The sequence below is a fragment of the Syngnathus leptorhynchus genome, chromosome 1, assembly GCF_054491065.1.
Source record: "Syngnathus leptorhynchus isolate UIUO chromosome 1, UIUO_Slep, whole genome shotgun sequence".
In the NCBI taxonomy this organism is placed as follows: Eukaryota; Metazoa; Chordata; class Actinopteri; order Syngnathiformes; family Syngnathidae; genus Syngnathus; species Syngnathus leptorhynchus.
In genome coordinates, this window is record NC_141195.1 from 8,691,695 (window position 1) to 8,714,370 (window position 22,676).

The 22,676-nt window shown below is 43.4% G+C and overlaps 1 protein-coding gene across 1 annotated transcript; it reads left to right on the forward strand.

Moving 5' to 3' along the window:
- Positions 1–296: 296 nt before the first annotated feature.
- Positions 297–21,945, forward strand: ankrd52a (ankyrin repeat domain 52a). Its single transcript, XM_085900753.1, has 28 exons — positions 297–489; positions 1,133–1,216; positions 1,305–1,383; positions 2,570–2,640; positions 2,831–3,031; positions 3,101–3,188; positions 3,740–3,882; positions 3,969–4,181; positions 4,389–4,467; positions 4,848–4,962; positions 5,111–5,193; positions 5,272–5,389; positions 6,294–6,362; positions 6,480–6,620; positions 6,690–6,752; positions 6,850–6,961; positions 7,146–7,217; positions 7,303–7,504; positions 8,058–8,145; positions 8,224–8,341; positions 8,859–9,081; positions 9,161–9,248; positions 9,768–9,851; positions 9,962–10,107; positions 10,318–10,400; positions 10,695–10,777; positions 10,901–10,992; positions 11,791–21,945. The coding sequence occupies exons 1-28, from the start codon at positions 463–465 to the stop codon at positions 12,060–12,062; spliced, it is 3,237 nt and encodes a 1,078-aa protein (XP_085756879.1). The 5' UTR covers positions 297–462; the 3' UTR covers positions 12,063–21,945.
- Positions 21,946–22,676: the final 731 nt, after the last annotated feature.

The following is a 22,676-nucleotide window of genomic DNA, read 5'->3' on the forward strand; positions in this document are numbered from 1 at the left end:
CATTTTTTTTTCCTTTCTATACTTGTAAATAATTGTCTTCTGAGATACAACGTTCATTCAATAGAATTACTACAAATAAGATGAAAATTGCAGGAAAATCAAGAAAACCCGAACGCATCCATCCGCTCCTGCTCCGGCCTTCTGAAATGATCTGCTTCTGCCTGTCACCGGGCCTTACTGTACATGCTTTGGCCACACGGTGTCGCTATTTGCCCAACCGAAGCGTCAAGCGCCCGCCGAGCCTGTAGGCGGACCAGTGCGAAGCTGCGCAGTGGCAGGCAAGCAGCATCGTCCAAGCCGACATCAGATGCAGACAACAACAGTATCAGGTCGGGAGGGAGTCGCGTTCGTGTTCTCCTGCGTGCGATGGATGTTGTTTAAGGGGTGGAAACAGCAGCACCCTGCAATATACCTCCAAGTTTCAGCCCCATGAAGGAGCTCCGTCCCGGCTGAGTTTGGGAGATGGGAGTACTAAACATTGCAGACCAGGTACGCCGACGAGGGGTGCCGTCTATGTGCTGGGAAGCTGATCTGCGCATCACGGCGCTCACCCAATAGACCGATTTATTTGTAATCCTGTGTACAAACGTCCTATCCTTCCATTTAGATTAATGGCGGGATTGTACGTATCATGGCGATATTATCTGCGTTGGGTAATTTCCGCAGTGATGTTTGCGTTCCTGCTCATTAGCTCACGGCTAACAGAATCCGCTCGACTTGCCGAGTAAATAGCCCAGGCGGACTGTAGTGTAGGCCTCTATGGGGGATTCGTCTATTTGCTGGGATTCTCTTCCATCTTAATTAGCTGCGATATCTCATGAAAGGTCGCTTAGAATTTAATGGCTCATATAAAGCAAAGGCAAATGAATGCATGGACAATCGATTTATCCGTGTTGGATGGAAAGCGGTTCAATGCACCGTTACCGATTCGATAGAAAAACCGTATGGTGCCGATAGAGCGAACTTGGGGTGTAACTCTAAATGTATATCTCAAGAATATAGACTAGCAAATTAATAAGATGAGAACTACTGTAAATAAGACTAAATTATGTTATGCGAATAGGGCTCAAGGTAACCTTAACCATCCCGCCCCACCTTCATCCCAGTAAATATGTTGCGTTTTGTGTTTCAGCCTCCTCTGGTCCAGGCCATCTTCAATCGTAATGCTGAAGAAGTCCAACTATTATTGCACAATAAGGAGGATGTCAATGCACTGGTATGTGTAATCAGCTGCAGATATTGTCATTTAACACATGATTCTCATAAACGTGTTTTTTTTTTTTTTCTTGTCTCAAATTGAACAGGACCAAGAGCGGCGTACGCCTCTTCATGCTGCTGCATGCATGGGTGATGTTCATATCATGGACCTCCTCATTGAATCAGGTCAGATGATTGCCTTGTTTTACTTCATTAACTAATACAGTCCATCCCCTATAGGGAGGGGGGATATGTTTGAAACCTCCCCACCATGGGTGAAAATCCACTTAGTGACCACATATTTTGTTTGCTCTGGTGTGTGGGCGTCAGAGTAGATTTTTCGAATTTACTGTAACTAGAATCTGAAAGGTAGAATCATCATCAGTTGTTGCACCTTTTGCTATGGTAGATCAAAATCCCTGTTGCAGGGGACACTACATACTAGCAGGCATGGCAGATGCATCACACACTCATTGCCATGATGTTTTTGTGTATGAGCTCTTATTCTTCTGCCATTTCTTCTTCTACTTTGGTGGTTGGCATATACTTTTGGTGCTTGACTGTCACCAGCGAATGCACATAAAGTCAGCATGATGAGCGAACAGGGATTTTGGGTGCAAGCAAATTAAAAGCGCCATCTCATGCGAAATCAACTTTTTAGCCTTTAGGCAGTTTGAAATGCGAAACCAAAAAACACCACTCATCTCTGACAATTTCTGCTCATTCCTACTCTCTAAACTGCAACCCCGCCCGATCTAAGAAAACGACCGGGGGCCAGCCCCGTATCGCCCCTTCAGACTAAACCCATGCCCAGTTTCTCATAAGAGCTTTCCCTGGAATTTGAGTCGACGAGCGGCTGTTCTGATTTTGGTGCATCAAATAAATTACTAAATGCTTTCACGCACCCTCTGCATTCTGCTTAAGTGCTAGTAGTTGCGGTTTGGTGCATTGAATTTTTTTTTATGACGTTTTGAGATATCCTGCTTCGTCTCAGGTCATTGAATGTGCTTGGAGTCTAGCAACGAGTGTGAGTTGCGGAACCAGCCAAATCAGGGGAAAAAAAAGTGACTTATCTGAAAATATATAGTGTATGAGGACACTGTTAAAGATCTGTGTGGTTTTACATGTCAACAAAGATCCATTCACAAAGTCTTCAACGAACCTAACATGACATGTTTTTGGCATACGAGAGGAAATACCCAACCAAGCATCAGGACAACATGCAAACAGCATAGCCATAGTGAATAAAATCTTCCCCAGTCTGTGGCCATCAGAATTTATTTCTTTCTTAAATTGTGCAACTATGTTTGAAGTAACATTTGAATATTGAATCATTGTTTAACCTCAATATAATTGATCTTTGTCTTCTCAGGTGCCAATGTGAACGCTAAAGATCATATATGGCTCACTCCCTTGCACAGGGCAGCGGCTTCCAGGAACGAAGTAAGCAACAAGCTTCATTTTGATTTCATACAATATGTGTATTACAAATGTGCAGTGAATAAAATAGCTGCATTATGTTACTCTAATAAATAATGGCAGCAAGAACACTGCACGTTCAGGTAGGAGGAAATAGACAACGCAAACTGTCAACTCACGGAAATACAGCACAGGGTTCCTTTGGTGTCTACAGAGGGCCGTGGGTTTGTTGCTGAGGCGCGGTGCAGAGGCCAATGCCCGAGACAAGTTATGGCAGACGGCGCTGCACGTGGCGGCCGCCAACCGGGCCACGCGCTGCGCTGAGGCTTTGCTGGGCCAGCTGAGCAACCTGAACATGGCGGATCGCACCGGCAGAACTGCACTGCATCATGCCGCTCAGAGCGGCTTTCAGGAGGTGAGGCGCGCATTCTGAGAGCTCGTCGCAAGCAATGCTCCGAGAAATGACCGGGGGAATCTCTGCTAGATGGTGAAGCTGCTGCTGAATAAGGGAGCCAACTTGAGTGCCATTGATAAGAAAGAGCGACAGCCCATCCACTCCGCTGCTTACTTGGGTAAATTACGATCATCTTAAATGTTGTGCTGATAGTGTGAGCCAAGTCGCATGTGTTTCATTTGTTTGTCAGGCATCATCAGTCTTTCACTGTACAGGAAACAAAACGAGGGTTTTTCCTTGTAGGAATTTTGCCTCGATCAATAGCGAACCTACAAAAAAAAAAAAAAAGATTTTCAAAACAGAAAAGTGCCCCCCTTATTTCTTCTGAAATCAAATTTCTTCCCTCTATGCACCTCTAACTTAGTAGGCTAACTCTGCTCACTTGATTGCTGTTCCTGACTTATTTTTACACTCATTTAACAGCCCCAAGCTTAAACGAGCTTCCTAACTGGCTGTCACGTAATGATCGGATCAGCCAAACTATTGACTACACACCAGGATTTGTGATTGTCAGTAATTAACACAACCGTTTTCTGAGCAGATTTGGGAGGGAGAGTCTCGACTCACTTTTAAAGACTTTTTTTTTAAATTGCTGGCAAATGATGGTTGTGCCAGATTATCGATAGTTGTGTGCCTCGGTTCTCTGATTGCCGATGTGATGTGGTGCAGGCCATGTGGAGGTTGTGAAGCTGCTGGTGTCACGTGGCGCTGACAAGAGCAGCAAGGACAAGCAGGGCTACACGCCTCTCCATGCTGCAGCCGCGAGTGGCCACATCGAAATTGTAAAATACCTGCTGAGGATGGGGACAGAGGTAAGAGAACCAACTGTGGTTCACGCGTGTGTGTATGTTCATATCAATTTAACTCTTTCCATTTTGGAAATTTCCTTCCTTCTCAGATTGACGAGCCCAACGGATTCGGGAACACGGCGCTCCACATGGCGTGCTACATGGGACAGGAGGCCGTGGCTACCGAGCTGGTCAACCACGGGGCCAACGTCAACCAGCCCAATAGATGTGGCTACACGCCGCTGCACCTAGCTGCTGTCTCCACCAACGGCGCCCTCTGTCTGGAGTTGCTGGTCAACAACGGGGCAGATGTCAACCAGCAAGTTAGTGTTGTTTGAGACACGTTATGCAACGTTGCACTATATGACACTGTTGCTACCAGTCTTAATGAAAGCTTTCTGACCTTCTGTCAAAACGCACAAGAGATAAATGATAACGAGCCTTTTTTTTCCTGGCTCATTCCCAGCAGCTCATGAATTAAGATTGTCTTCTGGTTTCTGAACTCAACGTGCCGTTGTTCTCTACAACAGAGCAAAGAAGGGAAGAGCCCCCTGCACATGGCAGCCATTCATGGACGCTTCACACGCTCTCAGATCCTCATCCAGAACGGTAACTACCACTCCGCCATTCATTTGGGGGACAGAGAGAAGACAGTTCTCACGCACATCCCCAAAAAAATCGAGTCCTGTATTTTTTCTATCTGCAACAAACAAAACAATCATTTTTGAGGTACTGAAATGTTTGCGTAAAACATGAATAGAACACCAAATACCAATCATGCAAAGGCAGAAAAGTCTTCATTTGAGTCAGCACTAAATGGTTTACTGTCAAAGATTCACACTTTGCGTTTGTATAAAAATACACTTGTTATTCATGTAGAAATGAAAGAAAGCAAGGATTACTAAAGTAAGGGGGCAACCTCCTTATTGTGCACACTGTGTCATGGGTTCCTCCACCAAATTAGCGTGCAACTCCTTTTGTCATTTCAGGTGGCGAAATCGATTGTGTGGATAGATATGGCAATACTCCTCTCCATGTCGCTGCTAAGTTCGGCCATGAACTGCTGATCAGCACTCTAATGACCAACGGAGCAGACACGGCCAGGTAGCAACGACATTATCGCATAAAACAAAGTAGCTGTCCAATGGTGTCATTTAGTTCAGTGACTTAATTTTGTAAACCGATAAAAGATTTAGAGAACAATTAGAGAATTGTGTTTAAAAGTTGTTCTGTTTTTTCTGTCCTTTTTCAGACGTGGGATCCATGGAATGTTCCCCTTGCACTTAGCTGTGCTTTACGGGTTTTCAGACTGTTGTCGCAAGTTACTCTCCTCAGGTTTGTGATGGAAAATATCGCATGCCACGAGGGTGGCGCGTGTTTGGGATTGACTCATGAACCCGTCCTTCTGCACAGGTCAGCTGTACAGCATCGTCTCCTCCATGAGCAAGGAGCACGTGCTGTCGGCAGGGTTTGACATTAACACCCCTGACAACTTTGGAAGGACCTGTCTACACGCTGCTGCCTCTGGAGGGTAAGAAAGTGCTGTTGGCAAATAAATAAACGGTCACTTATTCAAAGCAAAAGGGCCAACGTGTGCTCCTATGTGGTCTCGTAATGAATTTGCCGCATGCTGAAATATCATATTCACTGTCTTTGCTGTATTATTATAACAAAGATTTAGCAAGAGTTCAAAACTAATGACCATAAAAGTGGAGTCAAACAGCAGGTTCAGCTCCTGGAGAAGGCTGCAGATCTTATTGTTCTCTTCTTTTATGTTGATTTTACTGTCTTCATGAGATGGGTGGATGAGCAAGCCCCCTGGTGGTGTTATCACATTTTGTATGCATGAGGTGCAAATAGTTCACCTTCTTTGATCTGCGTCCCTGCAAACAAACACATCCTGCCATGAAACAGATGGTCCGACCTCCGCCATCTTTTACGACCTGTGACAACGCCTTTACAACCTTTCTGAATACGTGGAATTTTCATTGACCCCGTAAAATTGTAACTTCAAAAGGCTACACTTTTCATGCAAGGTCAACTGCAGTACGTTGATCGGTAAATACTGCTAAGCTGCACTTAATTAAAAAAAGAAAACGGTTCACATAAAAGTCTCATACTGGATATTACAATGATGTTGGGAAGTAAAATGTCCAGGAGTTTGTCCAGTTATGAATGAACAGCTTGAAGCAATGACCGGAGACTGAGGATGTGGTAATATTCACATCATTCCTCACTGCCACTATTTTTTAGTGCCAAGCATGAATTGGACTTCAATCTGTCATCAACTGGATTTTTCCACATCTGCTCATGTTTGTTATTCCAGCCCCCCCCCCCTTTTTTTGTGTGTGTGTGTGTGTGTGTGTGTGTGTGTGTGTGTGTGTGTGTGTGTGAACGCAAACTAACTTGTTATCCATTGTTGTGTTTCTTTGCAGAAATGTTGAATGTTTGAACTTGCTCTTAAGTAGTGGCACGGACTTGAACAGGAGGGACTTAATGGGAAGGTGAGCATTTGCACTGAATTCAATTAGATGTTGACAATATTCCTATGCTACTGTGTTGTCTTATATCTGTCAAATAGGACTACATGACCCATTTTTTTTTTGCTTTCTCACTACCAGGACACCATTACACTATGCGGCTGCTAATGGGAGGTACCAGTGCACTGTGACCCTGGTGAGCGCTGGTGCCGAGATCAACGAGCCTGACCAAACGGGCTGCACCCCCCTGCACTACTCTGCAGCCTCGCAAGCCTTCAGCAGGTGAGAAACCAGTGTGAGGTAACACCAAAGAACTTAAGAAACAAATATTTGTCCATTTGTTCTCTTCAGAGGTGATGGACATTTTTATGGGAACCATCAGCATGATGAAGAAGAGGTGAAGGAGTCATACTTGTGAGTTTTTACTACTTATATCTGGTCAACTATATTTGGCCTTGTGTCAGTCCGACCGTGACTGAAGGATCCATGTGTCTTTCCTCTGTACAAACAGTTGCTTGGAGCATCTTCTGGATAATGGCGCCGATCCCTCGATGGTCAACGCTAAGGGTTACAGCGCTGTTCACTATGCAGCTTATCATGGCAACACACAGAACCTGGAGCTGGTAAGTGCACCTTTTTCTTGTGTGTTTAAAAGAGCTGAACCATCACTGCTTCAAGTTGGACCAACATTTGGGATGAAAAAAAAAATCACTTCAAAAAATCCTAATGACTTAAAGGTCAATTTGAATCTCGACTATTGTATTTGAATTTTTGAGTTCATACAGTATATGTCTATGTATGTTTTAGCTCCTGGAGATGTCCTTTAATGCACTTGGAGACATAGAAAGCAGTATTCCCGTCAGTCCGCTGCATCTTGCTGTGAGTAACTTTCAACATTCCCTCTACTTGGGCTCATGGCGTCTGAACTAGAATAATAAAAAAAATCCCTTTCCCTCATGTGTAGGCTGACAGGGGTCACTGGCAGGCGCTGCGTGTGCTGACTGAGACGGCTGCCTATGTGGATATGCAAGATGCTGCTGGGCGCTCTGTGCTCTACCTGGCTGCCCAGAAAGGCTACGCCCACTGCGTGGAGGTGCTCTTGGCCCAGGGAGCCTCATGTCTCCTTAACGACAACCGCCTCATTTGGACCCCGATTCACGTTGCAGGTACGAGAGTTCGCTGCATGTCATATCAGTCTCTCAGAATGTCAGCCAGATAGTCACTGCCGGACATAAACAGCCTCCGTAAGGCCGGGAAAATAAAAATATTCTTAGATATAATCAATTTTATCTTAGCAATCTACTGCCACCGCCGTATTAATAGTAATTAATAATTAAAAGCAGCAAAAAAAGCAACCTTTTTTTTTTATTTCCATCTCTGTGTCTGATATTTGGCCGTTTGCTGTTGACTGAAAATGACATCACCAAACGTTTCAAACCAGTGAGCCACAATTGGTCATTATCTGAGCAACTGTGACGCCTCTGTTATTTTCACTCAACAAGTGACAAATTAGCCGCTCCCGGTAATAGATGAAAATACTATGTGGAGTCTGCTGCTTAATTCTATCCACAAATTATTTTAAATAACAATTGGCCTTTTTTCCCCTCTCCAAAATTTGAAATTCCTTTCTTTGCGATTCCATATTTTTTTTGCCGGTTGCTGTATTAGCCATTGCTTTTGAGCTCTTGTTTGTAAAATTGGATGTTTGTATCTCTCCAGCTGCGCATGGTCATTCAGATTGCCTGCACAAGATGATCGAATGTGGGGAGGAGGGTGACCTCACCAACGTTGCGGACAAGTTTGGCCAGTAAGTGCTTCTGTGACGTCACGCTTCCTTGTCATCAATGAACCATCCTCCCTTTGCTTTACTCGTGGTGCACTGCAGGACTCCTCTCATGCTCGCCGTTCTCGGGGGTTACACCGACTGCGTTCGCTTCCTGTTGGCGAAGGAGGCAGCGCCAGATGCCAAGGATAAGAGAGGCAGCACAGCATTGCACAGAGGGGTAAGTTGGGACTATAAGTTCCAACTTTGTTTTCTCTTGGACTCAAATTCATTTTGCTGAAGTGTTACATGTGCATATTTTTAAATGAAAGCCTCACATAGTGAATGATTAGTTCAGCAGATACCAAATGTTTTCTGTTTTAGATACATATTTGTCATATTGTATATTCATTGAAAGCTGGCACTTGCCAATGGAACATCTAGGTCAGAACTAAAGTCATAAACCACACTTGAACAAATACAGCTTTATTTTGCTGTAAATTGAGACTGGAACAGAATTGGTTGTTCTTTGTGAAGTTATCTGCAAACAACTAGCGCAATTTTGCCAGTGTGGCCAGGACAATCTGCTTTCTCATTGATAGATAATACGGCACAGAATTTGTGGCGCCTCGAAACAAACCTAAATGATCACTTTTGGATCTAAATTGACCTCGTGGCTGTTGGACTTTATTGGTGCCACTGTCCCAACTTGGTTTTGGTTGACAGTCTCACCCTTGCGGGTGGTGTGTGTGTTTTAGGCGTTGCTGGGCCACAATGAGTGTGTAGCAGCATTGCTGGAGCACAAAGCCTCAGCGCTGTGTCGGGACTCCCTGGGTCGGACGCCGCTGCACTACGCCGCCTCCAGGGGCCACGCCGAGATTTTGGCCAATCTGGTGCAAGCGGCTACACCCACTATGGAGCCGCAAGACAAACTGCTGGACAACAAACAATACACCCCGCTGCACTGGGCTGCGTACAAAGGTTTGACTTCAAGCCACTTGACATTACTCGACCACAATTTAAGATTGTATTACATCACTTTTCATGTCCTAATTTTTAGGGCATGAAGACTGTTTGGAGGTTTTACTTGAATTCAAAACATTTATCCATGGAGAGGGAAACCCTTTCACTCCACTGCACTGTGCTCTGTGAGTATTCAGTTTGTCTGTGCGAAAAACGGTTGGTTTTTGTGTTGCTGCATGCTTAACGTTTGTTAACGAGCAGTTGGATGAAGAATGAAGAAAAACGTGTTCCGATTGAGCGTTACGTTACGTCCTGATTTCAACCCGATTGACATGCTGTGTGGCATGACCTCAAGGGACCTATTTACACTAGACACCCTAAGAATCTGCACATTTTTATGTAAAGAAGAATAGACCAAAATTCGCCTGATGGTTTTGCACATCCGATTTGCATCTATAGGGAACATTTGTTAGGTTGAGGTTATAATTGCCAAAGGAGGCCTGTCCTTGAATGTTGCTTTAAGCTCTATTGAAAAAAAAAAAAAAAAAAAAAACTTAATTGGCTGGTAAGGACCAATTTATGCAGAGATTTTGAGAAAATCCCCAGGGTTCACTTTCCATTTTCCTCCAACTGTAACGACAGAAACAAAAACAAAAAGACGTCAATTTAGATGAACACTTCACAGCAATGCGCTTTGTCAACAGGATGAATGGCCACAGCGGTGCTGCAGAACGGCTCCTTGAATGTGCCGGGGTCCAAATGATAAACACCAGAGATGCCAAAGGAAGGTGAGACCTCACAACCCATGGGTCTTAGCTTTTGGCCTTTTTTTTTTTTTCTTGCCTGAGATTGTCATCGAACATGAGCAACATTAAAGGCCTCATGTGTACGCCCGCAGGACCCCGCTGCATGCTGCTGCTTTTGCCGAGGACGTTGCAGGACTCCAGCTGGTGCTTCGCCATGGAACTGAGATCAATGCGGTGGATAGCAATGGGCGTTCTGCTCTTATGGTGGCTGCCGATAAGGGACACAGTGGCACCGTGGGTAAGTCTGCTGAGGCATTTAAGTCCAACCAAAAGGGTCTTCTTGATGCATCCGGCAGGCTTTACTGACTTAAATGTCACTGGGAGGGAAACTACTCCCAATTATTGACACTCACAATCACACCAACACAGCTACTGGGTTTTTTGTTTTAAAAATTATTGCTCATTAACTTTCACTTTGAAGTCATAACTTGTCATTGTTTTTGTTTAGCCATCCTCCTTCACCGAGCAAAGGCTGACCTCACACTGCTGGATGAGAATAGGAACACTGCCCTGCACCTGGCCTGCAACAAGGTACACACTCACTCTTTATTTAAAAGATATATATATTTATTTATTTTTTAAACAAGGAGCACGCTAACATATGAGTTTTGCTAAAGAGCTTCCACATCATAGCCAATCAAAGGTCTTAATCCACCAAAGAATGCAAGTATCACTCATTCTAATCTATTAGCACTCGCATTGATAGTCAATATTAAAAAAAAAAAAAACAAGCCCAGCTATTTTTCTAATTTCAGGCCATATAACCATGGTTTCTCAGAATGTAATGATTTTTGTGGCACTTTTTTTTTTTTGCTGTCCCCTCAGGCTCATGAAATGTGCGCTCTGCTGATTCTGGGAGAGATCCACAGTCCCACTCTTGTGAACGCTACCAACAGTGCTCTGCAAATGTGAGAATGGATGCTATTGTTGTCATTGTTGTTAGGGACAAATAGAATCCCTTTGTAATGGTTCACATTTTTTTTGCCCTTTGAGAATAAATTGGAAATGATTTTTTTTTTAATCTCCTCCAGGCCCCTCCATCTGGCCGCTCGTAATGGCCTGGCCACAGTGGTGCAGGCGCTGCTGAGCAGAGGAGCAACTGTCCTGGCTGTGGATGAGGAAGGTGAGCATCTCATGAATGTGAATCAGAGTTGCATAATGTCAATGTATTTGAGTTCAGTGGGAACTTCAAATTTGAACGCTATCTGTTCCAGGACACTTGGTTAACTTTCTTGCGCTGGCAGTTTACCAATTATTTTATGTTTTATCTGCGACACTACGTACACTGACAATAGGGCTGTGAACAGAGAAGCTCAATTACAAAAGGAGTCATTGTTGCAAACTTTGCAATTTCCATCCAATTTCTGAACCGCTTTGTCCCCACGGGGGTCACGGGCGTGCTGGAGCCTATCCCAGCCGGCAGCGGGCGGGGGACACCCTGAACTGGTTGCCAGCCAATCGCAGGGCACACAGAGACGAACAACCATCCGCACTCGCACTCACACCTAGGGGCAATTTGGAGTGCTCAATCGGCCTATCAAGAAGGTTCTTGGGATGTGGGAGGAAACCGGAGTGCCCGGAGAAAACCCACGCAGGCTCGGGGAGAACATGCAAACTCCACACAGGGAGGGCCGGAGGTGGAATCAAACCCGCACCCTCCTAATTGTGAGGCGGACGTGCTATCCAGTGCGCCACCTAGCCACCCAACTTTGCAATTTTCACATTACCGAGCTACAATTCACAATTTGTGTTTTATCAGTGATCAATACATCTCTTGGCTCTATTCGAATTTGTAAAAATCAGAATTGAGTTATTAAAATTTCTGGGTGGGGGAAATTGGCATATCTGACCATCCCTACTTCCTAGGGTTTTCATTGGACAGTGTTGTCATGTGACTTTTTTTTTTTTCCTCATCCACCAGGCCACACCCCTGCTCTGGCGTGCGCACCCAACAAAGACGTGGCTGACTGCCTGGCTCTGATCCTCTCTACCATGAAGCCTTTCCCACAACTTGACCCTTCCTGTTGCTCCTGCTCCTCGCCTGGCGTCTCCCCGTCGCCAGGCCTCAACTTGCTCAAGCACTGCGGCATCACGGCCGCCTGCGCCCCCCTGCCCAGCAACGGCCTCCACAACGGCTACGTCAAAGACCGCCACGGCGCCCCGGTCGGCCTGGACGGCTGTCTGTCCGAGTGAGGGGTGACGCCGTCGGGCTCGGTCATGCTGCTGTCACCGTCATCTACCACCAGGGGGTGTCTCCCTTTAACGTGGCCAAGAGGACCAGGAGAGCACCGCCTACATATCTATTCTGTGTATGTATGTATGTATGTATGTTTGTTTGTGTGTGCGTGAATGTTTGATCTTCTCTTGAGGTGCAGTCAAACCTAATATGCAATTAGATCCCCATTCCTCCACCCCAGAGTAGTGCTTACTCCGTAGAGGTTTGTTGCTCTACAAGGCCACGCCGATCAAGTGTGACGTCCAAACAAATGTAATCTGGCCATGCGGAAGTCATTTGAACCCTTTAAAAGCATCAGCTACATAACGGCACTGGAACAAGTCTCACCGTCATATCGTTGCGTGAAATCATATCACTTTGGTGACCTTGTAGAGGAACGTTCAGCCTTCCCAAAAAATGATCAGAGTTTCTTTTCAAGATGTTTTTTTTTCCCCTGTTTTTTTAATTCTACCTTAGCCTTGATTTGTTTTGTTTTTTTAATGAAGGAACCACACAAGGGAAAAAAAAAAAAAATCAAATTAGCTGAAAAGTGCAATGCTTATGTACGACAGTACAATCTGAAAGGGTCACAAAGATTCTGTGGTGTACTTATAAACGGCTCCTAACTTTTTGGGCATTGTGGAAAAGAAAATTAGGTGACGCTGCTGAATACATTAAACGCGCCTCCTTGCAAAGGAGCGCCACGCCGGCATCTGGGCCCGAATGCCGATGCTGATATTTTCAAGATGCTAACTAAGTGTTTGTTAGGCTAGAATGTTTCTAAGCATATGTTATGACCAAAGTTGATCAACACTACTATGGCTATAAAATTATTTATTTGAGATGAACTGTACTGTACAGAGAGAGACAATAGATCTTGATATACCTCGTCAACTCGTTTAGCAGCTGCTTCATCTTCGCCCAGGGTCCGTAGGGCTGACGTTCTTTTTATTTGTTTGTAGGTCGGGGAAAACTACTGTAGGATGTAGTGAAGTGACCGAGGCCTTGTTGATTTCCTAGATGAAGGCTTTACAAGTAATATCTGCCAACAACACCTCATCAGAGCGTCGTATATCTGAGCACATAAATGAACAAGCCATTTCAATTTCGTTCCCATCTTTTGAACAGTGTTTGTTCAAAGATTTCAGAGTTAGCGTGGCCTAAGCGATAGTTTGGTGTGGCGTTTAGGCCTTTTCGTGCATGTGTGCGTGCGTGTGTGTGTGTGTGTGTGTTCATCAGTGTTGAAGGATTTTCTTGAATTCGTCTTAAATAGCTTCTATCTCGTGGTGGTCGTCAAGTTGAAGCATATTTTCAGCTTATTTTACTGCCTCCATTATTATTATTATGATTTGTCAACTTATGAGCAATATTTTTTCTTTTGGCCTTTTCGTTTGTTTTATTGAATAGACAATCACTGTCACAAGGGCTTTTGTTTCCCTGGAATGTGTTTGGTTTTCTTTTTGGTCTTACTCTGTGACAGATGACCTGAAGACTAAACGAATGGCTCTGCGTGTTTTGGGCATTTTAAACCGTCTGTGTCAACACAAATGCACTGGATTGCCTTTGACGGCGTCTCATCAAATGCCTTTTTCGACCCATGCCTTTCGTCATTTCAGTTGGAATTCAGTGGCAAAAGTATTATGAGCATCTCGTATTCTTCTCGTTCGTAAGCACGGACCACGACAAGATATTCTAAAAGAAAAAATCGATCATATTTGCTTCGGCTAATATGTGTCGTCGAGTAGGGATGGCATTTGAATTAAATTTCCCGATCGACTCTGGAGAGAAATGAAGGTGGAACAATCGATCAATTTTGAAATATATTCTAGCGAGACGGGAGAATTTCTCTGCATGTTCTGAACTCCCATGACTGTGCGTAGCGTAGCTTGCCGCAAGCTAGTGTCGTGTTCTAGTGACAGCGCTAGTTGAGACTGAATGAACAGCGCCTCTTGTTTTCCACCAAGTAGCTCACGGCGTTAAGCCTCATTTGCTTCAAGAGTTGCTGAATCAGCAATCAATTCCACACAATTATGCCCATCCCCAGTGCTGAGTTCAGGAATAGCAGAAATCCAAATACGAGCTTTTTGCTGTTTTTTTGTTTGTTTTGTTTTTCTCGTCATCCCATTTCTGGTACTAAACATACTAAAGATGATTGTATTGCACCGTTACAGCTGTTGGCAACGAATTTTTTTTTTTTTTTTTGGTTTTGTCCTTATTTGCTTCGTCTGCCGGCCGTGATAACTTTACACAGTAGCCACTGCTAGTCAAGTGGCACAATTGCACACATTAGTTGACCAGATGGGTGATGAGGACCGAGACCTGTTGTTCAAATCCTCCCTCTCTCCCTTCCTTATATAATTTTACAATTGACACAGACTCTGGTCCAGAGGAGCCGGTGCTAGTTTGCTGAGATGAAATTTATTCGTCATTATTCTCTTGAGTTATTAAAAAAATAAAAAAAATAAGTACATTATTTTTGATCTCAGGATCTGTGCTTGAAGCAGCAAGCAAAATTAATGAACCAATTAGAATTCAGCAGGATAATTAGTATTAGGTTTTTGTTTAAATGGATGGGATGTTCCATGAAATTTGATTCCCTTTTTAACCTTAATCCCACAGCACTTAATTAGTCAAGCACGCACTTTGGTACATTCAGGTTCTAAGTGTGCAAAATGGAGCAGATGTAATGTATGTCCTTATGTTTACATGCATGTGTGTTGCTGCTGAATTACAGGAATGGTCGGCTGGTTGTCGATTTAGTGCTTTGCATTGATTAGCAAATGGTGTTTCCGAGCGCTCGGAGCTCTGTCCACTGCCCACTGGCTTTTCAATCTCGTTTCAGTGTGTGGAAATTTGTGTGAGAGAGAAAGCGTCCTCTAACAGAGCATTCTTCCTTCCTGATCAGTTGGCCCGAGACACTTTGAGCAAAGTGTGCCGACTCGACATTCTCAGATCCTTAGAAACACCACACACACACACCGGCCATTTGTAGGTGCTTGTCCGTTCTGGCAGGGATGGTTTTTTTTCCTCTTCTTTTTTTTTTTTTTTTTTCCTCTCCTCCCCCCCTCTGATGATGTCCAAATGTGACTAGTAAACGAAGACGTTGCCTCCCTGCAACTATACAAGCTTTTCGTTTGGGACATACCTGTAGTGTTCTTAAACATGCTTTGTCTGTGTGTGTGTGTGTGTGTGTGTGTGTGTGTGTGTGTCAGTAATAAGTGTTGTGCATGTTGATATCGAGAAAATAGATCGTTTGGTTCAATTGTAGCAATAGTGTGAGATTGAGTGCAGCACAAACATTGCCATTCCCATAGGCTAAGTCATTTATGCCAATGGTTAGATTTCAAATACAAATGCGGGTTTTGACTCATTCCCAACTATTGCCAAAACCTGTGTAAGGAGGATGGGGAAACCGCCCACTACAGAACTAATTGATTTATGCATTCATTCAGGCCGTTTACAGTCTGACCATTCAATCTGAGCCATGACTGAAATGAATGTCAGGTCGGGTCTTTCCCCCCCCCCCCTCAAGCAAGAGGACTTGAAGAAGTGGGAAATGCCCCCGGTAGCATGTGCTGTAAACCTCTTGTTTGAGAGTGTGTGTGTTATCTACCTTGCCGTTTGGCGGCTAATTGTTGTTTCCGAGGATTTTTATTACGGCCAACAAGGTGTATGTGGGACAATTTGACATTCGTTTCATTGAGAATGCCTGATCATTCGGGATAGAAAGAAAACAAGACAAAGGTCGACATCATAATATGGTCGCTTATATTTGACAAAAATGCACCTAAGCAAATACCCATTTAGTGCCATAGAAACCTTTATTTGCCTTTAGATGTAACTCATTGGTCAGTAACTTATTCCCTAATAAGAAGGATTATTATTAGAATTATAACGTTTGGACTTGCATGTCTTTGTACCATTTAGGAATATAGTAAAATAAATATTTGCATGGGATATTTGAATACTTGGACACAAGTACTCTGTCAGTGGGGTTTTGTAATTGGACAACCTCGTTTTGATATAGGCAAAGCAATCCCGCATTTGTGCTTGTTTGGCAAGCTGTGTGTGTGTGCGCGTGTGTGGGCACGTGTCAGAACTAATTTGTTGATGTCATAACAATTTGGAGGGAAAAAAAAAATGGTATTTTCAGATAATGGATGGATGGATTTACCTCTATGGATGTCGCGATTCTTACTTGAAACAATGTTGATAAATAACAACAACAAAAAAACGGCAAATTTCGATTCAACTTTGATCCTCTGTTGAGCCGTTTGCCTTAAAAGCATTTAAAAAAAAAAAAATCCCAATCCCTGGCAATACCTGACACATTGACACATCCGCCTGTGTGTGGTTACGGATGGGACAGCTAAAATGGCATGTCGGCCTTCGGGTGTCAAGAAGCACACAAATTTGTCACGGTAGCACATAGCTGAAGGTTGCCATGGTGCAGAGATTGTCCCGAGAGGAGGATAATGCCATATTTTCCACTGTGAATGAATTGAGTCAGAATTTACTTGCAAACAATCAACTTAGGCTCCTCCGTTATGGCCACAGGGGGTTCAAAGCGGTGCTTCTCACATTATTCACGCAGAAAGGAAATAACGATAATACTAATTATAACCATAATAAATGAAGTGCAGCTAGGCAAAGAATCCATCTGGCCATGAGTTGTGCAATTCTTCTTAAACCAGCCTAAATCGGAAATGTATATTGACAAAATTGTCACTCGCTTGCGTTTTCTCCTACCTTTAGCAAGTCACTCCCCCGCCGCACCTTCTCATACATTTTATTGGACCTGCCGTTTTACCTTATCCCGTGTGTGACGACGCTAACTATAACTCAACTTCTTCCCGGACCCCATTTTTCTTTTTTTTTTTTCTTTTTTTTTTTTTTTAGATAAGAATAAAAACTCAAGAATGTCTTTTCCCATGACAGTCAACATTGCATATCATAGAGGGACACTGTCTAACTGTTGAAAGGTAGCTACTTTATTTTACCGCTTGTCCAGTCAAACGATTTTTCTTGGTCATTCGCCACGAGCCTACATTCCCTTCCCCGCCCTATCAGTAGAACCTGTGGACTATCAAGCACAGCGGTGGCACGGTGCCTTTTATTTGTTACTACCGAAAGGTACGGTCTTCCATTTGTATTTCCCGGAAGCCTTATCCAACGTGGAAAATGATATTTCACTCAGCATGTCGGACTCATCCAAGCCCCCACCATTGACCCTCTGCGATCGGATTCTCTTGGTTTTTGTTTTTAGCCACTCCGCGTTGTCAGTTGCACATTTGAGACAGTTTTTCGGGCACATCGAGCATGTGAACGCATCGGGATCAAACGGTATGAAAGCACAAATCCAAAGACAGCACTGCAAAGCTCTGCTCTCCCCTCCCAAAATCTCGTTTGAAGGACATATTTCGCTACAGATGAGGTTTGACTATGGGATGCAGTCATAACCGGCCTTTAACAACTTGATACCGGGGATGTAGCAAAAGAGACGAGGCAAAATTGTAAGATCAAGGTCTTGATGAAAATGAAGCGATAGCATCACCCACACCCATCAGTGTCACCGATGGTCGATGACGGTGAGAAGTCTGGCGAGCGCCCGATAAATCGGTGCATCCCAACCTTGACTGTCAAGTCACACAAACTGTAGAAAGACAACCGCGTGGATTCTCTGAGCTTCTTCAGAGTGTCCTCAGCTCTTCGCTATCCATTGAAGATGTGCGGAATCACATCATTTGTTGTGTTTGCCAACCGATTGTTGATTTGTGTGTCATTTAGACTAGACCGAGTACAAGTAGGGTTGCCGTAGTAGCCAGTATGCAGTGTTAATAACCGTGTGAATCGTACTCTAGAAGTGGCGTAAACGTGTCGTCTTAACCGAGGCATGAATCTTCTTAAGCTGACCTCCTTTGGAAATAGACAAAAGATAAAAGTGCAATAACCTTTTGTTTACCGTTGCTTCCTTTGTGGATTATTTAATATGCTTTTAAGTTGAACACCAAAATTCACTCAGCTGTAGCAAATAAAAGATTTTCTCGTTTGTGTTCCGAGCGATGGCGTTTGATTGCGGGAGTGTTCGTGTGTGTGTGTGGGTTATTTCGTTTTTAAAACTGTGATCCAGCTTTGACGAGCCGCCCGCTTGGTGGAAGCGCCGTGTACAAGTTGGCTGGTAGACCGAATTAGTAGGTGCGTGCGTGTGTGTGTGTGTGTGTGTGTGTGTGTGTGTGTGTGTGTGTGTGTGTGTGTGTGTGTGTGTGTGTGTGTGTGTGTGTGTGTGTGTCCTCATGGAGGACACTGTTGTACTTTGGAATCTTTTATTCCTCCACTTCTGGTTTCTAGCTGGTAGACAGGTTCCTTCGCATGTGTAGATGTATATGCATCCTCCTCCTTGAATGAAACATTTCTCCAAAAAATGAAAAAAAAAAATTAGTCCTGCTGTCTGTGATATATGCGGATAAAAGGAGTATTGAAAATGCCTTATATTTGTGTTAATGTTGAGCATTAAAAATTCTTGCGTGTTCCTCCCTTTTCAGCGTGTAGCCTAAAGCTTGTACAGATCGACTCCTGAGATTTCTATCTACTGTATAGCCTACTGTACGTGTTTCCATACTTTTGTTACCTGGAGTTGATTGTCCTGTTTTTATTTTATTTTTAAAAAAATTTATGAGAAACATTCCCCTCAAAAGTGCCGTTTGTTTTCACCAGCAGAGGAGCAATGTCTTTTGGGGGAAATGAAGAAGGAGCATTTTGCTCGCATTCATTGTTGAAGTGGCAATGAAAACTTAGGCTGAATTTACACTACATAGTGAGTGTGACACAATTTTTCTTTCTTTTTTTTTTTTTTTTTTTGGTGTGCATAGCTGATGTTGATCATCTTGTACAAACCACAAACTAGTTTTGTAACACCTCTGTTTGCAGACAACTGCTGCACTTTCCTTTTCCCGCAAATGCTTTCCATCGTGTTTTATCAACAATTGGTGCCACAGATCAATCTATCTCAAATCCAAATAATGTTGGGATATAAATTCGATCAGATCACAGGTCCCCTGTTTTTGTGAGTTGGGCAACCTCAAACTGCCAAGTGTCACAACCGCGGCAAATCAAAACAACAATGAAAGCACATGAAATAGTGAAATGTGGCATATGTTTTGGAACAGACCAAACGAAATGACACGGGCTGCTTTCATGTTATTTACTTTTCTTTTTCTTGTCCCAAAAGAATTTCTGGATGTGTTCACAACTGCACAGGCATTTGCCTTTCAAGTCAATGTTAGCACAATTTTGGGTTAGGTCAGATAATTCGGCAACAGATACGAATTTGCCACTTGAAACACATGTCGTGTAAATCCAGCCTGGTAGGAAAAAAAAAGGCTAAGGATTTTTGGTTTTATTCTTCAGTTTTTTTTCTTTCATTAGTTTTGTTTTTCAACGGCGCACCTTTTTACTGCGTGATGGAAGTTGCCTCACCGTGTTCTGATTCCTCTAAAACAGAGCCATAATGGAGAAGTTGTCCCTTAGGAGCCCCCCCCCCCCCCCCTTTTGAATGTGTTTCGAGGAATAGCCTACTGTAGGAAAGGATGTATACTTGCATGTCCTGTGACATTTTAGGAGTGATGGTCCGTCTTTGTTTGGTTGATTGCTTTTGTTTAGTCACTGTAGATGTCGCCACCTTATTGACGCTCACGAGCTATTAACAATCCTCACAACTGGACTCGATGCAGGCTGAGGCAGCCTTATGTCGAAAAAGAAGCCGGTAGAAAATCGGTTGCCTGTTTTTACTTGGAGTGGCTTAACTGAGGACATACATAAGTGAGCCCTTATCGAGGAGTAGAAGGACTCTGAATCAGGGCATGTGATGAGTTACAATCAGCGAATTTCACAGTGCACCTTCACATTGAACACAAAAAGAAAAGCCCAACATTCCAAAGTTGACTCCATTTCCTTGGTCCTGTCCATCTGACTAGACTTGCTTTTTTGTTCTTGTTTTGTTTTTGTTGTTGTTTTACTTTACGGGTGAATGAAGTGGGCTCGCTCGTGGATGTGCTTGTGTGCCTGCGTCAATGACAGGGTTCCCTAGTTAGCCTGATTACCTCATTTACAAAATCTGCAAATCTACTTGTTCTACTGTGCGCTAAAGGAGTCAATGCCATCACCAGCAGCAAGACCTGTGACAACAGGACCAACCAATGCGTTGGACTTTGACAATTACAAACTGGGAGGGACTCTTAAAGATAGTTTGTATTTTTTGAAGGCTGAGGGACTTGGCACAGCAGCTCATCGCGTCGAGTCTCGCACTGCCAGAATTTCCTTGAACCGCATTTTTTTTTTTTTTTTTTAATGATTTCTCCACCACACAACATAATGGGTTTTGTCATTTTTTTTTAACTGGACAAATTCAGACACTGGTCAAAGGTACACAAAACAGAACTCACTGCAGTTCTCAGCAAACATATCGAATGTAACAAACAACATGAGAAAAGATGTCATCGAACAAATCGTTTTTCTGATTTAAATCCATCAAGCATGAATATGTTTGTTTTTTTATTCGAATCATAAAAAGAAGCCAAAAATAGAAATCCATGCTTTTCATTGGGTAGCAAAGATATAATTTCAAGAGGAAGTAGTTGCGAGCACATTGTTTGTTCCCTTCAAGTGGTCAAGCAGCACATTAGATCAATTTAACTCTCGTGTACCCAGAGTGCAGCTGACTCCAAACGAGCGTTTTTCGAACTTAACAGGCGAACCGACTCTTCGAGATGAGCTGCCGTACTCCAGGTCGACTCACCCAGTTGGTGAAGTTAACCTTGGCGTTTGCAACACTTGCTGTTCTCCGTAGCATTTCTCCTACCTCCTTGTTTTTGCAGCTTTGAGTATGGTTTGTCTCTCCACCTTGTTCCAACTAGAAGTACTCGCCAATATGGGAATACAAACTGACTTTCTCCGAAGCAGTGGTAGTATCGAAGAATAGTGTGCTCGTTTGTGTGTCCGGGAGAACTATGAGAAGCATTTATACGACTATACACCACTGGAATGTGAAGCCAGACAATGTTACGATGCAGATTATGATGATAGTCCCCCTTTAACATTGAAGTGGCGCACAGCCGAGTCATCTTGTAGAAAACCAGTAACCACATATTGGCTTTTAGTTCCCCCTTGGAATCCCATTATTTGCCTCTGGCTGTAACTGTAACTTCATTCTGGAACAGTATTGATTACCCGGGAGCGTGACAATATCGCAGTGGAAGGGTGGATTCCCGATTCGGCGTCAGAGGCGAGACTTTGAGCGCCCGCTGTGCCGTCCGCCTTTAGAATCCATCCGTCCACAGTACCCATATTGTGCTCGGTAGGCGTCTTGTCTCCGCCCAGTTGTGACAACCCCTACGTTCACTTTGATGGCAAGGGGGACAGGATGAGGTTCAAATCCCGCCCTTCCAGCCTAATGCATCTGCTACCGTTGTAGGACAGGACCGACCCCCCTCACACACACACACACACACACACACTCACCCTCATCCAGCCCGCTGCCTCACCTCAACCAGTTCATATTTGTTCTCTTGAGTTTATTCGACAATGCAATCCTGAAAGCACTTTGCCTTGTTATTCCTTTGTGTGAACATGTGAATGATGATTTGTTACAAAAAAAAAAGGTAAATATGTCAATTATCATTCACTGTTTTGGAAAAACCTGCATTTGTCTTTCTGACATTAAAAGAAAAAAAAACAATTTAGTGACATTCAAACCTATGAATCTATTTTATAAAATGTTTGCTGCAGCCAATTGGTCTTGTCATTCAGTATTGTGGCTTAGGGTTGTTTGTGTTGAATAAAGTGCTATTGCTAAATATTTACTCACTGTGGTGTCTTCTTGACTTTTGCTTTTACACGTATGTCACTGCAAACATACATAACTACATGTCGACAGAGACTGAATTGCCTCACTCACACTAGAAGCTTGTAGATTTTATGAACATGTCTTTCAATACAAAACAAACAAAATAACAGATCACGGAAAATATAATAAAAGTGTGTTACAAATCATTAATCCTGATTACTCTTTAACTAATCGCTGTTATTTGATGGTGTTTTCTGATAAAAAATAAAAAATAAATCAACAAACAACAACGAAGCAATATTTTTACAGTCGCAGACGTTCTGCTGACTCATCAACTGTTCCCAAACTCCTTTGGCAATAACATCAGTATGGTATTCCGAGGAGTGACAAATCACACACTTCTTTCTGGCAGGACCAGTCTGGGTGTGGCCAACATTATCATCAGCGTGTCTGCTTTGAATTAACTAATAAGGTTTTGTTGCAATGGATGATTTCAGCTTCATGAGAACTGGCTGGAGAGTGCCTCTTTTTTTGAGGGGGGGCATAAGGCCTGCTGGGATGAGTTTGCTGTGGAAGAACAAGAATGGACTCCTCAGGTCCAACAGGTGTGACTTCTGATGTCAGAAATGAACAACGGTTCCCACAGACACACTCCAAATGTTGAAGAATATCTCAAAAGAATATATAAATAAATGTTTGTGCATTCTTTATTAATTTTAACCAATATATTTGTTCATTGTGAGAATAATGG